Source organism: Megalobrama amblycephala, linkage group LG7 (genome assembly GCF_018812025.1).
Source record: "Megalobrama amblycephala isolate DHTTF-2021 linkage group LG7, ASM1881202v1, whole genome shotgun sequence".
In the NCBI taxonomy this organism is placed as follows: domain Eukaryota; kingdom Metazoa; phylum Chordata; class Actinopteri; order Cypriniformes; family Xenocyprididae; genus Megalobrama; species Megalobrama amblycephala.
The window spans coordinates 36,143,525-36,162,951 of NC_063050.1; the positions used below are offsets into that span (position 1 = coordinate 36,143,525).

The following is a 19,427-nucleotide window of genomic DNA, read 5'->3' on the forward strand; positions in this document are numbered from 1 at the left end:
GATGTTATTGGGGTGTCGCTGTTCTTCTAGCATTGGCCTGACTCTTTTGTCTATGAACTCCGAGAAGTCCAAGACCCTCTCGCTCTCCATCAATGATGAGGATGCATGTGTGAGAGTTGGAAGGTGGCAGATCAGTAAGGAAGTCAATACTGATGTGGGACTATGGTTAACTGGAAACCGGGAGTGGCAACAGTTTACCCTCAGGAAGACAACGTGGGACTTTTGAAATGGCGCAGACTGAGCTCCTGGGCCATATTGGGCCACCAGTAACTATTGGTGATTAGCGAGAGTGTCTGCTGGCTGCCTGGGTGTCCAGAGCCCGGAAATGTGTGAACTGAATCCTTGAGTCACAGACAAAGACGAGTGGGAACGTCAGTCCGTCTCTCAGGACCTCCTGACGGAGCTGGTTCAGACTGCGTGGCTTTGGCTATTTGTTCATAGATGGACCACTGTATAGGACTGACAATTATGGCTGGAGGGAGTATGGGTTCTGTAGGTGTGGAGACAATTTTAGGATGATGAAGACATGAAAAGGCATCAGCTCTCTGGTTATTGTCACCAGGTCAGTATGTAACAGTGAAATTAAATCAAATGAAGAAGAGAGCCCAGCGTGCTTGACGGGTGCTTTTGACTTCATTTAAGATTTCTGTGATCAGTGATGACCTCAAAGGGGTATTTGGATCCCTCCAGCCATTGATGCCACTCTTCTAAGGTCAGTTTTGATAGCCAGAAGTTCTTGATTCTTAATATCATAGTTATCCTCCATCATGGATAGAGTTTGGGAGGCTTACCCTGCCACTGGGAGAGTACAGCTCCTACCCTGGTGATGGAGGCGTTGACTTCGACGATGAAGGGGAGTTCTGGATCTGGATGAGTCAGGATAGGAGCTGTACAGTTGTTGTACAACAGGAGTTGTGATTTGACTTGTACAGAAGGCTGTCTACAGTTGGTTGAATGCTGAAGTAGCTTCGGGGTTCCAAGACAGAGACAGAGAGCAGTAGAGCAATTTAGATAAAGGGGTTTGAGTGATTAATAATCAGCATCTAGCCTGACGAAAATATATTTATTCAGTGTAGGGGTGCCCCTGACTACGGATTTACATAGTCGAATCAGATTTGAATCAGATTGCCTATAGTCGACTGGTAGTCGAATCATATATGTGTGCACGGGTGCGGGGGTGCTTGAAAAACAGCAGTCCACTAGATAGTGCACAAAAACTCTTTCCGCACTCAAGGCCAAAGGAGTATAGGCTACTTTAAAAGGCGAGTAAAAGGCTCGCATGCTTAACTGTGCACAAGATGGAGCGGAACGTGGAAAATGAAGTAAGGCCTATCGGGCCTTAAGACAACTTTTATTTTCTCTCATACACAGCACAGAGAAAAACTTTCTAATAAAGCGACCAAAACTGCCTGTCAAGTGATAGACGAAACTGACAATTACTTTTTATCTTTTTTAAACTGAAATGAAAGGCAATGTGGATAAACATTCACAGCCACACTGTACAGAACACCACACAAATATATAGAAGAAAATTAATAACAACATTTTGGATTAATAAACCTAAAATATATATATATAAATAACTGCAGAAAGGCCACACTGCAGATAGGTAGGGCCTATGCATTTCACATGTCGGCAAATCAAATTAAATCAGCTAAATTGCCAGTGTGAGCAAGCTTTAACTCTACAGCACAACATCGATGCACCGAAAAACAATCAAAAATTAATTTACAGAATTGAATTAGACAGAATATACCGTTCTAATAAATAATAATAAATGATGTTTTATTAACAAAGTTCGGGAGGAGTAAGTTCAGATAATTAACCTAATTACCTAACTGATCTGTGTCCTTTTGAGTCTTTTCAAATAGTTTGCTATAGTCAGCTCGTTAACATTGTCAACCTGCTACTACATTTCTCTCCTAAATGGTAGTAAATTAAATTAAATTAAATTGAATGTGGAGGATTTTAACTTTGAAAAGATGATGACAAGATGATGACAGGGCAGTTTAAATGGTGACAGGATGCATGTAACTAAGCGACAGAGCATGCGTTAAAGATGTAATTATGACGAAATATATGTGCCAAAGCTTGCCTACACTTCTGCTATACACTCAAAAGTATATACTTTTTCTTCATGAAAACAGTATAGTTTTTAGGGTATAGTACAGGCAAATTGGGACTCAGCATCAGATTTCATTTAAAACATGTTCATTTGTGTTTCAAAGTTGAATGAAAGTCTTACGGGTTTGGAACATGAGAGTGAGTAACTTATGATATTATTTTTCATTTTTGAACTAACACTTTAAATGTCTTGAAATGTTTTGATTTCTACAAATGACATATTAAGAAAAACTTTGTCTGTGAACACCATAAACAGCCATGCAGTTTGGCATGCTTTCACATGTGTGAATTTTTATTTTTACTAAATCAATAATAATTATAAATATTCAACATGTGTTCAAATATATATAATAATAATTATAATTTGTTACATTTATATACATTTTTTTTTAATACACAAATTGCTTTACATATGGAGGGAAAGGGGGGGTCTCCTCAACCACCACCAATGTGCAGCATCCTCCTTGATTATATGACAGCAGCCATACCAGAACGCCTGCCACACAGCAGCTTATTTGTGGAGAGGAGACGGAGTGATGAAGCCAATCAGTATACATATGGGGATGATTGGGAGGCTATGATGATGGACAGAGGCCAGTGGGGACTTTTGTATTTGTCTTTTTCAAAGGACATCCTGGGTTTTTTTACGACCAAGAATTAGGACCTAGGTTTAATGTCTCATGTGAAGGACAGTGCTTTTTGACAGTATAGGGTCCCCATCACAATACTGGGGTGTTAGGACCCACACAGATCACCCCCTGCTGGCCTCACTATCAGAGATAAAGGCATAATCAAAGACTAAAAAGAATAACAATGAAATCACCACACTTCCACAATTTCCAACAAAGTCTGAATACTCTTTTATTTAAACATTTTAAAATGTTGTTTTGAAGGCTTGTCATGAACTTGTCATATTTGTAGTGTGAGATCTAAATTCAGATTAATCTTTGTTGCATACTAACTGCATTTGTCACAACTAAATAGATTAATTGTACAAGACAGAAGTCAAGCAAAAATCTGATATATATTTCACAGAAAACACATACACACATACTGTGGAAAAGAATTTCCTCTTTGAGGACAAATTAAAGTAATCTAACATAACACTAACTCCACTGAAAAAAAAAAGTGACTTTCACTCCTTTTGTGCTCATTCATAGTGTAAAAGATGTAATGTACATGATGTAATGGGTGCTTTTTAACAAACAATTCAGTCCAGCAGTTCTCAACAAGGGGGCAGGACCCACTAGTAATTTAAAATTACTTAGGTTATTTAATAATATTAAAGGTAGGGTTGGCAATTTGTTTTATAAACACTTTTTGTTAAACTGGTTCAAACTCTCTTCACATCCTTATAGCAATGAATAATAGAAGTGTTCTAAATATTGAAACACATATATCCTCTGTGGAAGTCTTAGGACAAAAAATGTTCATCCAATCATTGCATTTGGTTCGAATGCAATGATACATTGTCCTACCTGCCTGTCAACGTAACATTTCCATACCTCCGCACACCCTGTTCGTGTAGGATCGCACGTCATGAGCTCATTCCGTAAGGCTATGCAGAGTTGAACACAGACAGTAAACAAACAGCAGCCACATTTTACAGTTCCTCCTTAACCAAAACAACAAGCTTATGCTGCTTTCTCACCATGTCGTAAGTGTAATTACGAGATGGCAACCCTTGACGTTCTACCCAGAGCTGTTCATGTCCTCAGACTAGAATTTATGCGTTTCTATGCATTGTGTGCTTTAATTTAACACCGTCTCTTGTCTTGTGATTCTTTGCAGAAACTGCTCTATGCATCCATGACTTTTAGAGGAGGCGTGGCTTTGGAGAGTGCTCAGAAGGGAGGGTGGGATCTCATGCTTTCAAAGCTAACTTGCTATTTAGCTACTCTGAAATTGCCTACCTTACCTTTAAGTTAGATTTAAAAAATGAAACTTAATAAAAATGCTAGAATGCTAGGCCTACAACAAACTTTAAACTGACATTGCCTGCTAACAATGAATTTATTCTCACTGCACACAATCCTGCTTAATTTAGGTCTTGCAAGTCACTAAAACCTGTGTTCTGTATTGATGATGATGAGTCTTACTATTATTAAAAAAAAAAAAAAAAATCGTTTTGTCCACTTATTTCTCTGCCCACTCCCAACAGCAACAAAATTGATTTCATTTGTAATTAAAGGTAATTGCACACCAATATTATACAGAGTGTAGTATTGAACAAAAGAACAAATTTCATATTTTTCCTCTTAACAATTGTTTTTACTGAATAACAATTTACTAAAACTTCTGTAATTACAAAATGAATCAATTCAAATATCAACTCATAAAGCCCCTTTTTGTAATAACTATTCTATGATTTAATTTGATCAATCACAAAATTATTTTGATTACAGTTTCCAACTGACTCTATACGATTGTGGATAGTTTGTGTGAAGTGTGAGATTACTTGGCAGAGAACTACCCCTGCTGTACCTGTTGCTGGTCACCAGAAGCTGTGAGGTATGGAAAGGGGGCCCATATACAATTGGTTCTTTTGGCACAGAGGAAAAGCTGCTAGTAGGGGATGTAACTGCTATTACAGGCGCCATCTCCTGTGGGCCACCAACTAACTCGTAGGACACTCTTTGCTTCCATTCTGCTGGTGTTTCTGGTAGTGATTTTCTATGAGCAGCAGACTTTTTGACCTCATCGAGAACAAAAGGGCTTTGAGCAACACTCTCCATAGAAGAGAGTGTTTTTTTGGGATGCTCCACCCAAGAATATTGCCTATTCAGTGATTCGCGTGTTGGATGGACACCTGAGGTGGACACAGGGAAAGCGGGAGACACAGAGGACAGTCTCTGAGGAAAAGACAAGGAACGGCTCCTGCTGAATCCCTACAGTGAAAGAAAGATGGACATTCACTTATCAGTACTTGTAAAACAATTCAGTATACTTAAGTTGTCACAGTAGTTGACTCATGAGCCTTATCAAAAAATCACATATTTAAGAAACTATTGTCGCATATGGATTTCTCACAAGACTTTTTACACCAAACAAAAAAATAAATTATTACATGCTTTTAGACTGCCCTCATCTGGACTCCATCTGTAAATGCTCTTTAGAGACATTGGGCTCATTTTGGGTTAGGGGAGGTCAGGGTTCTTTGCCTACAGGGGTTGGTTGGCACAGGATTAATTCCGTGGTTATAACTGGTCATTATGCTTTATAAATAGATACAGTCACAAAAAGTGGTTGCACTTTTGAAAGAGGAAGATTTTTTTAAATATTATCAAATATGAATATTAGTTAATAGAGACATAATAGTGTATATAATTGAATTATATATAATTAAAAACATTTAAAAAATGAAAATTAACCAGATTTAACACATTAATCATGTGTGTGTATATATATATATATATATATATATATATATATATATATATATATATATATATATATATATATATATATAAATATTTTTTGATTTTACATAACTTTGTAACTACACAAGTTTATACTCTCTCAGTTTGGGAAGATCTGAGAAGCTCATTGAAAAAAATTCTGCAAGTCATACAGTAAGCTCTGAACATTCTGACATTGCCTCTCAGACAAAACTGCTGTGTTCTAGTGTCATCATTAGAACATGATGATTGAGTTGGGGGTGGGGATATTTCAGCACTTACCTCTGGTTAAAGGCACTTGACTAGTTAAGAAGTGTAAGACCTATCAGACCTATATTACTAAGCAGAAATGGTCTTAATAGTGTTTGTGTGTTTCAAACATGGTGGAGCGAGAGCTATTTTTAAAATGAGCTATTCACAGAGTTAAAGGGATAGTTCACCTATCACTTACTCAGCGTCAAGTTGTTCCAAACCTCTGAGTTTATTATATATATACTTCTGTTAAACACAAAAGAAGATATTTTAAAGAATGTTGGTAATCAAACATTTAACGGTAGACATTGACTTCCATAGTAAGAAAAAATAATACAATGGAAGTCAATGGTTACTGTCAACTATCTGGTTACCAACATTCTTAAAAATATCTTCTTTTGTGTTCAACAGAAGAAAGAAACTCATACAGGTTTGGACCAACATTAGGGTGAGTAAATGATGACAAAATTTTCATTTTTGGGTGAACTATCCATTCAAGAAAACCACAGCCTCCAAGCCACTGCTATCCATATTATTTCAACTATTTGTGAAGAACAGAATTAATCTGATAGAATAAAGACTACACCTGTTGACACTGTTCAAATAGTAGTAAGCCAATGCAAAATCACATAATTGAACATTGTTTAATGTTGTTTAAAGTTTTTTGTGCTTTTAAAATGTAGTATTTGTTGACTAAATTTAGTACTTATTGACCCAAGGTGTTTTATATTACACTGAAGTTGTTCCATTTAAGGACTGGTCTTTGCAGGACCAGAAAGAAAGCAAGAAAAGGAACATGAGTAATATGGAAAAATGAGAAAGAGAACTGTAGTAAAACTGGTAAAATGTGTGGGGGAATCAGAAAAGCAAATAGAGAGCACAGAAAGCTTTAAGTGAGACAGAGCTGATAGAAATATTTATTAAAGGGAAGAACCAAGAAGTGCAAGGGAAAGAAGAAACAAGAACAGAAGTAACAGTTCAGAATGATATTTGAATTAGTACAAATGAATATGCTAAAAGTATTCTGTACACACATCCTTTGCTTTCTGCACTTGAACAGTGTCTAAATACAGTACATTACAAATAACTAATTTACAAAATACATAATAAGAATGAATTAGGGGTCTGACAGAATTGCAAAGGAAACTCTGTCCAAGGGGAGATCTAGTATACTGTAGCCAAAATGTAGAATCTAATGCTTTTAACACTGATTATTTCATTGGTGCTTTGCCTGGTCACAAATATGAGAAGTTTACATTCCTTTTTCATAACCCAGGCCTACTTGGCATAATGTGGTGAATGTGATGTGTTGCTTTACACAAGAAATAGAAAATGTTTATCTACAAAAGACAGATAAAAATAAATTGTAACTGAAATTGTAATTGAAACATATCACAATAAAATTGTGAAACTAATCAAATCAATTTTTGCTATAAATTATAGAACTGTTCTATAATGTATGAGATTCTTATCTTAAGATCTAGGAAGCATCATTAAAAGGGTCATAACATGAGGAATCAAACTTTCTTTGATCCTTTGTCATTGTACTATTAAAAAAAAAAAATGTTCAGACCACAAAAATTCTTCCTAACTGCAAAAAGAGCATTTTTTGAATCTGCCAAAACAAAATGTTTTGCATACTTATGACCTAACGTTGCAAAATTATTGGTTTCCATTGCTTGCCAGTGTTTGACTTTTTGGCTGAAAACTTTGGTCTTGGAGCCACTGGTAATGAACATCGTGAAGCATATTCATTATTCATGGGTAAAGAAGACCCTACAAAAACATTGCCCCCAGTGCTACTAGGAGCATTGGAGGTGTTTCTGGAACCATCATACATGGATCGCTGTTTCCCACCTAATTGTTGTGGAACAAATGTTGCCTCATTTGATGTAGACTGACGGACAAATGGGTATGGAACATTTACCTCTCCAGTTGCTTTAGATGGCTTTAGAACTGGCTGTGTACTTTTGGAACAACTATTTGGGGATGGAGAGAATGTTGTAGATGCCTCATGAGTGAGGGACTGGGTCTGAAAACTGGTAGGGGTTTGATTAGAAGTTTGCTTAGACTCGTTAGGGGAAACTGTTTCCTTAGCCTCTAGAGTGGAGTTGTACGTAAAAAGTGAAGAATTCAGTTGGTAAGGCTGATGTTTCATAACGTCCAGAACATTGAGATGTTTGGGTGGTGGATTCATCTTCTCCTTGTTTGCTTTAGGCTTTATCTTTGGACTAGTTGCAGGAGGGGGTTGTTTAACTGCTGCAAGGGGATAAAAGGGGGACAAAATAGGATTGTAGGACACTGGAGGTGGGGCACGGACATTAGAAGAGTATTTCCAAGTGCTTGGCATTGAAAGTGTTGGTGATGAGGATCTGGCCTTGTTGGCTCTCACAGTCTCATCGTCCACCACAAATTTTTCCATACGGGACTGTCTCCGAGCAAACAGTTCAGCCCCTTTTCCTTTAAGGTTCAGACCCTCAGAAGCACCTGCATCTGATGAATACCCTTTAGGAGAAGCTGATGGAGCCTTAGATATCTGAACGTATGTGCCCAGGTGTTGGGGTGGACAGGAAGCAACAGAGTTACCATCATTTTGTGACCTAATCCATGATGTTTTAGACTGGGAAGGACCAGCATGGAGTGAATCTGGTTTATGTTGTGCCTGATGTGGTTCTGGAGTCCAGGCTGATTGATGCAGATCTGGTGGGTGGGATGGAACCCAAGCAGGTGATGCCTGTGGGGATATTGGCTGAGTTGACAATGAGGGCCGGGCTCTTCCTGCAGGCTGTAGCTTTGGTGGGTTTTGTTGGGGTATTGCCTGCACCTGGGTGTGTCCCATAACTGGAACTGAGCTTGATGCTGCAAGGGGACTCCTAGAGATGGCATGGCCCTCTGCAGCCCAGGGAGGGTGAGCTGGGTTGATGACAGGTTTGGGTAGGACAGGTGGGGGTTTTTTCTGCTTGATCGTTGGAGCTTGCATGAAATTGCATGCTTCAGCACCCAGACTGAGAAAGTCCTCTTCTGGAACTGACTCTGTTAAGGACTTCTGATCTCCTTTCTTTTGAAGCAGGGGCATTTCTTTCAAGTCTGTCTTGTTTGCTCCTCTCCTTTTAGTTTCTGGCAGAATCGCCGTTTTAATTGCAGGTATAGCAATACGTTCATCACGTGAAGCAATGATGTCTGATGTGGGGGACCAAACCTGTGGGGTTGTGTTTACTGGAACAGCAACTTTGAATATGTTTTCAGGTTTCTTAGTTGTTGGGCTTGAGACACCTCTGACTGGTGAAAAAGATTTTTTGCCTTGATTATAACCACCCAGGAAGGGCTTAGCAGTTCTGTTGGGAACAAGGGGTCTGGGAACAGCCAAACCTTGGTATGGATCCAGACCATTCATACCATTTGCTGACTGTGGCAACATCTGTTGCTGAATTGGCTGCTCTTGATACTGCTGTTGTTGTCTTTCATAGACATCTTGTGGGGCTTGTGTACTTTCTTCTTGTGGAGGACGCTTTACAATTTCACCTACTGGTTCCATAATTGCATCCACTGGTATGCCTTTTCTTCTCATTTCCTCTTGTTCTACAGAAAGCTCATCCATCCTTTGACGCCTCTTGGCAAACATTAAGACTCCCTTGCCTTTTGTCTGTGGAAGATGCTCCATTGTTTCCAAGTTATACTCAGCCTGTGCTTAAAAATTCAGATGTAGCTCAAAACAGAACCTTGACCTGAGCATTCGTCTTCTCAGATTCAATTTATGAAGAGTGTGGCAATCTGAAGTCCTGACTTACTTTGTAGTGTACAATCTCATTCTTGTCCTGAAATCTGTCATCTAGAAGCTGTAACAGTGTAGCTAACCAGCAAGAGCCTTCTGACCCTTTGTCAACACTTCTTGAACATCAACACACCCTTGTTTTTGGCAGCAGTGAAAAGCAAAGCGTTATGTTTATTTGTAGAGTTGGCTTTTTTCAGCTGTCTCATTGACTGTACCTCACTCCGTCTTAGTCCTGTGAAAGAAAATTCAGGACAAGGAAATAAAAAAAATGGCATTAAAATTATGAAGAATGGAAATACACAACACAATACATGAATTATTTAGATATTCGTACATTAATGCATTTGGGACAACATGATGCAGCATTGGCTCATAAGCCACAAACACACACCAGCTAAATTCAGTGGTCAGTTCACCTTTTAGTAGTTCCTGTTCTATACACACACAGTTCAGTAATTTACAGGTGTGACAACTGCATTCTACAACCAAATTAACTCCGGAAAAAATCAGGTAGTGACAACCGCATTTACAAAAATTCTATGCAGTGTGTACAGAACTGAACAACTAGTTGTTAATGATGTTTTTAAACGTGTATCAGAGTTGTGTCTCTTTTCTGTATGGGTGGTGCAAGAAATCAGATGGAACAAGGCACGTCTTGACTCATTATGTTGCCAAATATTGCTAGAAAACAACAACAACAAATAAGATCAAGCCCTTAATAAATTTAAATCCAAATACCAAAATATTGTGACCTGCAATGGCCTTCGTTATTAAATCCATAAACTGGATAGCTATATGAGCCATGCCCAATCAACAAAGCCCAAAGAAGCTTAATAAGTGTCGCTTAAAGTGGACATGGCAACACTTCAAGAGCGCGCTCTGTGAAGCAACCTTTCACACATAAACAAAACAACATGATTCAGTTGACAGTGGTTTAGTTAAAACCATCAAGCATATCAAAGTAGTTGGTCGCTTTAATATTGCTTTGGTCAAAAATAACGGATATCAAACATGCAAAATGCCAGAACATTGCTATGGTTACCACAGTGTCAATCATATTTTACACTCATGTACTGTTGCGGGTCAATTTGAGCAATTTCAATTTTTGAGTTGACTGAAATGCAGTTTGCATACAACATGCAACAAGTCAAACAAAGTTTCAACATGCTGATGTTTGTGAAATGTGCATACTGAAATTTTTATACAATCTTGCTGATCACGGGTCAATTTGACCCTCAGCTATTCAAAAGCAACTTTACAGACCCACCATAAAATAATAATAATAAAAAAAACTTTCTTTGGTGTATGTCAGGGCTCTTCAACTCTAGTCCTGAAGTGCCAGTGTCTTGCTGAGTTTAACAACTTTTTATTTTCAAAGTTTGTGAAAATAAAAAGTTGTTTTACCTGTTAACTGTCTGTCCCACTTTTTGAGCATAAACATAAAAATTACTTTTCTGACTTAAATTGTTAAAAAAGTTGCTCTTGAATACTTTAGAGCACAGACTTAAGTTTTTTTCACTTCACAGATTATTGTAAAAGTAAAAAAAAAAATAAGTTGTAAAAGTAAAGTTTAAAAAGTTATAGAAGTTTAAGTTTATAAAAATTTAAAATATAAAAATATATATTTTACAAAACATGTTGAACTCTAAAATTTCAAGAAAATCAAAGCTAAATATCTGAACAAGTTCTGTACCCAATTTTAGGTTGATATCTAAAAAAAAGAACTTTCCGATTTTTTTAGGTGTAGCACCAAGCTTTTTTACTAGATGACATCCAGGCTACACTGGTGACCATAAAAGGAGTCTTTGATTTCCATATATGGTTTGAGTGAGTAATTTTCATAATATTTATAAAGTAGACATCCTATTCAGAAGTAGTTTGAGCAGTAATGTTAATATCTGATTTGAATTCAACCTCTAAAACCCACACAAAAATAAATAAATTAATTAATTAAAAAAAAATAAATAAGGAAAGAACCAGATTGCGTTATAGTTTGGCACCGCATCACAAATGGAGAATCTATCGCTATTTCTATATTGCGCTGTCACTTCTTTTGAAAATCAGTCACCAAATATGAAAACTAGAGTCTGAAAGCTTTTAAATTATATATACAGTCTAACCAAAATTTATTCAGACACCTTGAACATTTCATTAATTATTACAGTTTGTTCAATATAGTTTAGTGAACTCAGAGTTAAACTGTGTCAGAAAAAAATAATCTTAATTATGTTAGATAACACTTAAGCAAAACCTGGTCAGGTCAAGTGTCTGAATAATTTTTGGTCCCAAATTTATATCAATTTTACTGCTAGTCCACTGTATGAAGAATTTTTGGTATTATATGTCACAGTTTACTTTATTTTACTATCCTCACTTACATATATGAACTATAGTGTCCTGCACCCACTAGTAAAAAAATATAAACAATTGTGTCTGAATAATTTTTGGTTTGACTGTAGTTTGTCAATATTCATTTAGGTTAAGACTAAGGTATTATAGTTATATCTTTGTAATGTGTGAAAATTATTGATTTTAAAAGATAATTATTTTAAACTGATTGTATGGGTTTTTTTTTTTGTTGTTGTTGTTTTTTTGTTTTTTTGTTTGTTTTTTTCATAGTGTGATTTTTGGGAAATTGTATTGAATCCAATTAGGGTCAGTTTGACCCGCACCAGCAAGATTGTACCCAGAAATCAAACAGCACATGAGGGTTAAATGCATTCCTGAAATTTTACAGTGTGTACATGGCCATAGTGCACCTTGAAATTTGCATAGGTCATCTCATATGTAATTACCATGGTTAATACATCTGTGTTTAGGCACCAACTATTATTTAAAAGTATTAATAAGTTAATGTACTATTAGTTCTCTATATCACACGAGCCTCAGTAGAACATTGTTAGCTGGATTAGTTGAAACTCATTTAAACTTTAGGTCAAACCAGTTTTTTTTTTAATTATTATTATTAAAAATTAATTAATTCAGTAATTTAAAATGATTCAGACACATTTACAAAACAATTCTGACTGAATTAATACAACTTTAAATAAGAAAAAAAGCATGAGGGAATGCCTCAAGTTGTTCTGGAGAAAATAAGCAAACACTTACACTATAAGTCCAGGCAATCTATCTTCACGATTTTGTAAAAAACATAATTTTCTAATGCTGACATTTCTCTTTCTAACAGTCAGCTAAGTCTAAAGCACCCTGACTTACCGAAAGCTTTTTTAGGTGGACAAACATTGCAAAAGGTCATAAAACCCCTTGGCTAAAGTGGTTATCTGTGCAAACTATGTCAGTGCTAACACTGTGGTGGGGTGGCAGGACTATGAAGGGAAAGAGTGAGCAAGTAAAAGAACAAGTAAGAGAGAGGGGGGGGTGGGGGGTGTCCACCATTTAATGGAGTCAGGGCTCCTCACCAAGGGATCATATGACAAATCTCTACTGACACATGCTGGTGCCTATCAAACCAGTGGCTACTGCACTATTGAACTATTATTTAAGAAGCTCTCAAATGCTGGTTTGGCATATGGTTTGCTTCATCCATCCCAAACCATTTACAGTATTGACAAACGATGAGAAATTTAAGTGAAAAATCAAAACTGATATAAAAATTACTTTATGCACTCATTGCTTCTAACTGCATATCAGACAGCAGTCTGCATCCAACAGCAAAACCTAACAATCCTTGAGTGTTTCAGTCTGTGAGGACATTAATGTAAATTTATAGAATATCAGCATAATCAGAGGATACATTGCCTAGTGAAGCAAAGGAAGGCCAGTGTGAAAACCCTATTCCAGTATTGGTTGGTTATTTCTGTACAGGCACTCTAACAGTCAAGACATGCTCATGCAAGCAATTACCTTAGAAACCAGCCAAATGATCAAATTTCAAAAATCTTTTTAATTTATATAATTTATATTTTATATTGTTAGAATTATATTCACCATATTAGAGGTATGAAAGGTACAGTAAATAGCGCATTAAATTAGAGTTTATTTTAAATTTCTTTCATTAAATAACATTAGATGACAGTAGAGTAATGACCATCATTGGAGAGTTGAAGAAAAAGAAAAACAGACAGATATAGACAAAGACAACCACGAAGGACATATTTGGAGAAGGTTTGTCTTACGTGCCTATCTTGCTTGGCGTCTGCTGAGTCTGATCAGTTCCGTCAAGGAGCCAGTGCCCCTCTACTCTGCCTGCTCAGCACCCTGGACTTGAATTCCACTTGACATACACGAGGTCCCACACCTCTCCCTCCTCCTCCTCTTCCGTCTCCTCCTCTTCTTCAGCCTTTTTCCTCTTCTTCGGTTTACAAGGAATCAAAAAGTTCCTGCTTCAAGTTCTCTGGGTTCTAGTGAGAACATGTGGTAGAAGAGCTGTAGTCCACTTGACTCTGTTGTCATGTTCAGATATGGGGAGGCAGGTATTTTGAGAAGGGTCCATATCAGTCTCTTCAGTGTGGGAATAGGGAGTTGCTCTCTCATCCTGAAGAGGGTTTTAGACTTGGTGTCAATGTCACATCAAAACCATCAGTTAAGTGACCAGAGAGATGTACTGTACACTTGCTTGGTGAGGCTCTTGATGTTGTTAATACTTTCTGTTTCTCCACAATGGATCTGTGAATTTCTTGTTATAGTACAGACAGCACACACATGGAAAAATATGGAATATAAAATATAAATGATGAAAAAAGCAAACATTTGTTTTGCTTATGCCATTAAGAGAATGAGTGAAAGTGCATGTAGAAGAAGGCATAAATGTATTGATCTTATTACCATTCATGTGATATTGCAGTAGTGGTAATAGTTAAATACTCTTTTTGTTGTGCAAACATTTCTACATTTTAGAAGTAATATAAATTACTTCTATTTACCTTGCGAAGTTACCTTAATGTCCATTGCTTGATTATATATTATATACAACAATGTATCAAAAACATTTTATTTTTGCACCCATTATTATATTAATTATAGAGTTCACTTATGCTCATTGAGCCAATGAATGTATATAACCAAGATATAAAAATAATTTAAAGCATCTCTTGCCACAAACTGCTTTGGTACTCCAGACACTTAACCGCAAAGTAATGGTGCACTGCAAATAAGCACATCTACTGTAACATAGCCCTTATATAGGCAAGTGAATGAAATGGCTTCTGGGATCTTTTAAACTGATTCTGGGCCCTGAAGCTGAATTTCCACAGAAAAGTTTTATATGATCTCAGACTCTATTGTATAGAAAAGACTGAACAATATATACTTTGAGCAACTAAATAATTCAGCTCTCTCTGTAAACTGAAATAAACATGCTGTATCTCTCACACATTCTTCTTGATAAACACCTTACTGTTAGGCAACAGAAAAACTAAAATCAAGTAGGAGTATAAAAAGATCTAATAAAATGAATAAAAGAATAACAGTTATTGTTGTTGTTTGATCATATTCTTTTGTAATTTTTTTATCACCAATTACACTCCATACTACATATTTCCTCAACAAACCATCCACAGCAGTGAAATACACTAACATTTAGTTGTCTAAACTGCATAACCCTAAAACGTTCATGACTTAAGGAGTGTTCAAAATCCAGGTCCAGGCATGCACACATGTATTTAGTGATTTCCAAAATCATACAAATTCACCAAGACCACAGTGAGATTAAAGGAGCGCATTCATTCCTCTTCCTCAATAGGGAGTCTGCAGTACTGTCTGGAAAGCCATCAGCTCTCCTGCTTTCTCTAGAAGGAATGGTATTCACTGTTTGTGTCTAAATGTTAAACTAGCATTTGTGTCCTGGAAGCCAAACACAACAGTGTGGTGGCTGTTTTCCATATTGTGTGCTCTGTAGGCCATATTTTCTCCTCCTGATGCTCCTTACACAGTCTCATTGCCATTTATGTCTCATTACGCATACACAAGCATGGACAGAGATAAAAAGATATGATTGGGAATTATCACCCAGGTGTTTGCATCATGTGACTGCATTTTACTCCATATGACCTATGTACTGTAAATTATTATATGCATAAAAAAATTTGTTCATTGCCTTTCATATTGTAATATTGATTGTAGAATTTTGCTTGTGAATAGCCTCTAAATTTGGCTCATAAACACAGTCTCTTGAAACCAGGGATAACACATCATAAATAGATATCAGTGTTGAGGGTAATGCATTACAAGTATCTTGAGTTAAGTAATCAGATTATTATTATTATTTATTTATTTATTTTTTAAATGAGTAAAGTAATGCATTACTTTTAAATTTACAAAAAAATATTTTAGTTACTTTTACAATCAAGTAATGCAAGTTACTTTGTTTTTTCATGTATTGACTGACACCTCTCCTGGCCCCGTGTTAAGAGAGATTTACTCATCTCACAAAAACAGATTCCGTATTCCTCAAAATGAATAAAAACATTGAAATTGCAAACACAAAATATTACACAAACCTGCAATAATTAAATAGTTAAATAATACAAATTTACTTTATGTATTTAAAGGGTTAGTTCACCCAAAAGTGAAAAAAAAAAAAATAAATAAATAAATAAATAATCAATTACGCAGCCTCATGTTGTTCCAAACACAAATGAAGAAATTTTAAATGAAATCTGCAGATTTCTGCCCCTCCATTGAGTTCATAATGAGATCATAAAACTAATCCATATGAGTCAAGTGGTTTAGTCCAAATAATTTTCTGAAGAGACTGTCGCTTTATATGAATATAAGATTGAATTTAGGCTTTTATTCACTAATAAACATTGATCAGCAAACATAAACAGAAGCTCAATCATACCTGCTTGACGTGTGAGAACAAACCACATTGGTTTTTGTGCAAGCCCAAAGGTGCTGCATAACACAAGAGAATGAACCTCATTGGTTCTCGCGATAGTCCTGTTGATGACACAACCCCCTGTGCACCCCCTGATTCTCTGCTGCCTGCCCTGACCTTTTGCCTGATTTCTGGACTGAGTATGTTTGCTGCCTGTCTCGACCCAAGCCTGTCCCTGTTTATGATTCTGTTTTGTCTCCGCCATTACCATTGCTGTGTTATGACCTGTACTGTTTGACTGTTTGGCTAAAATAAAGTTGCAGATGGATCCTCACTCCGCTGACTCTGCATTACAGGCTTATACAAACATATTACTGAAAAATCCCTATACACAATTTTCCAGCCTAGGGTAAAGTTAGTATATAGGCCTACATTAACAAAAATTTGGGGCAAGTATATTGTAAAATAATGGTAAACTATGCAAGTTCTATTCTACTGTGACACCACAATGGCCAAAAAATAGCACAAGAGAGTTTACTATGGCTCCAGCTTTTATTGTGCCCATGGGGGGCAACTTTAGAGTATTTAAAATATAATTCATATACAGTACAACAACCAAAGAGTAGAAATCATTGTGGAGCCAACAGCCCAGTTTTCCAACTTTTAAAAGGTGTGCATTCCAACACCAGGGTTTTGATCTCTCTTTCAATTCCCAGCCTTCATAAACTATAGGTAAGACACATCCATGTAGATATGATGGAATTACTGCATGGTTCCCACAGGCAATGTAGGAGTGGCCCTAGCAAGTCAGTTCATGTTGCACTATGAAAAATAATTCAAACCCCTGAGGCAACTGGATAGGCCATCCAAAAATACGTTCACAGGGACAGTTAAGTGATTCTGACACACCAGTCTCAAGTATAATGTTCATCTGTTACGGTTATACTTATAAAACAACTGTGATAGTTACAAATTATTAGGGATGGAAACTGGGTAAATTGTGGTGTTGTTCAAACTGGTAACATATTTTGAATGAAAGGATTTTATTCTTTTATTCACTCAATGGCTCATTTAAGCTACAATATGTGAGATACACATAAATGTAGCAGAATATTCTATTTTATTATTATCTTTATTTCTTTTCTTTTCTTTTTTTACAGAACGTTAACTTTCGTGAATGACTGGAAAGCATGCGGCCAATGGGAAAGTGTCTCTACAGGGCGGTCTGCAGTTACTTTAAGGTGCACCTCTTGCACCGACCCAGTGAACGTATTTTTGGATGGCCTATCCAGTTGCCTCAGGTGTTTGAAATCTGCTTTATAAATAAAAGGACTAGCGCTAGAACTTGCACTAAATGCTGGTGCTCACCGAGATGTGTCCTCCGTGCCAGGTAGGGTTTTACCCACACTGATTTATATGTCTGGCTGCAATATTGTCCAGTAAAGGAGTGCAACAGAAAGAGCCTTTCACATTCACAGTGGTGGAATGAATAAATGAATAAATGAATGCAAATGGCTAATAAATTTGGAGGGAACATATGGAGACAACATTAAAAATAATAGCATATAAATATTAAATTAATAATTTATTACTTATCAGTAACAATGCATTTTTAAAAGTATCAAATGTTTCTGATAAAGTTAAACAAAAACTTGTTTTCTTTTGGTTCTTTTTCATGAATTGGAATACGTTCAAAGGACTGTGGGTAATTGAAGGACGCAAAAGGTACACTTGATGCATCCTTCAAAATGAGCCGAATGAAGGATACGAAACGAAAGGCTGCCTTCCAAGGATCCTTCAAATTGAGATGACCTTCTGCACATCTTGGTGACATGGTAGCCGAGATATGTAGCCTTACTAGGACGCAGGCTTCCGTTTGAGAAGTACTCACAGTGTAGTTGCTCATGCAAAATTTTTTTAACACTTCCAAATCCACAGCCGCAGATGGTTGGGACCCCACCCAGCCCCTGTGCGTCTGTCCATTGGAAATGAATGACTTCTGGTCCATCAGCCATTGTTTGTCGTGTGCAAGTGGAAAGATGACTTTAGGGGTGCACAGAAATTTCTACATATGCTACAATGATTTCAATTTTTTTTTTTTTTTTAAAGAAAAAAAAAAAAACTCAAATACTTAAATAGTGTAAAAATGTATACCCTTTTTCTATGACACTTGACATTTAACTAAGGGACATTGCAATTTCTCTGGATCCTCTTTGAGATGTTTTTACTTCTTGATTGGAATTAAACTGAGACAAATTGATTTGACATTACTTGAAAAGACATACTCCTATCTAAGGTCTAACAGCTGAAAAACCTACCTAGAGAAAAAAACAACCTATGAGGTCAAAGGAACTGCCTGCAGTGCTCAGAGACAGGATTCTTTTGAGGCACAGATCTAAGGACCTGGAAAGATAGGCTTTGGTAAAAGGTGACCAACAACCTAATGGTGACTCTGGTTGAGCTTCAGATATCATGAACGGAGATGGGAGAAACTTACAAGGACAACCATCACTGCAACACTCAACCAAGCTGCGCTTTATAGAAGGGTGGCCAGATTGAGATCTGTGCATGTCCTCAAGTGACCCAGCTAGAGCCTGGACTTGGACTCAAACAAACATCTCTAGAGAAACCTCTAAATATTATTTTTATTATTAATATTAATTTAAATGTTATTTTTAATGTGACGACCAATAATAAATAAATAAAATTTAAATGTTCTCTATAAAAGGTTTTTACATTTTACTGTAGTTAATAAAAGTTCATTTTATCTGCATCTCAACTCAAGCTCTGTGCTTTCCTGTCAAATGTGCATTTTCAAGAAATAAACAAGTAATATTGTTAGTAACTGCACTTCTTAATGAAAAACAATAATAATTTTATGATTAAATTAACTTTATATTATTAAAAATCCCCCCAGCACTACCAAATCAGGTACTAATGCCACCGGTAGAACTTAGTGGCACCGGTGCTATTGCTCTCAAATGTTAGTCTGGACTGGAGCCCTGACTTAATGAATTCTAATGCATATGCATGCATAATACAAAGGGAGAGTGACAGTTAATTGTTTCTTTTGCCTCATTTGTCATATATAAATATTGGCAGG

The 19,427-nt window shown here is 36.6% G+C and overlaps 1 protein-coding gene and 1 long non-coding RNA gene across 2 annotated transcripts; one reads left to right on the forward strand and one right to left on the reverse strand.

The window, feature by feature from the left end:
• Positions 1–2,839: 2,839 nt before the first annotated feature.
• Positions 2,840–14,021, reverse strand: synpo2b (synaptopodin 2b). Its single transcript, XM_048197249.1, has 3 exons — positions 13,683–14,021; positions 7,702–9,778; positions 2,840–5,012 (listed from the first exon to the last, which is right to left on the reverse strand). Exons 2-3 carry the CDS (start codon positions 9,433–9,435, stop codon positions 4,524–4,526), a joined length of 2,223 nt encoding a protein of 740 aa, XP_048053206.1. The 5' UTR covers positions 9,436–9,778; positions 13,683–14,021; the 3' UTR covers positions 2,840–4,523.
• A 3,491-nt stretch (positions 14,022–17,512) lies between these two features.
• On the forward strand, positions 17,513–18,589 carry LOC125271445. The gene is made up of 2 exons (XR_007185621.1): positions 17,513–17,714; positions 18,022–18,589. It is a non-coding gene; the product is annotated as an uncharacterized LOC125271445 (long non-coding RNA).
• The last annotated feature ends 838 nt before the right edge of the window (positions 18,590–19,427 follow it).

Excerpts from the sequence above, each read along its gene's own strand:
- synpo2b (XM_048197249.1), bottom strand. The coding sequence starts at position 9,435 with ATGGAGCATCTTCCACAGACAAAAGGCAAGGGAGTCTTAATGTTTGCC. Across the intron at positions 5,013-7,701 it reads CATCTAAAGCAACTGGAGAG|GGATTCAGCAGGAGCCGTTC; the intron begins GTAAATGTTCCA and ends CTTTCACTGTAG.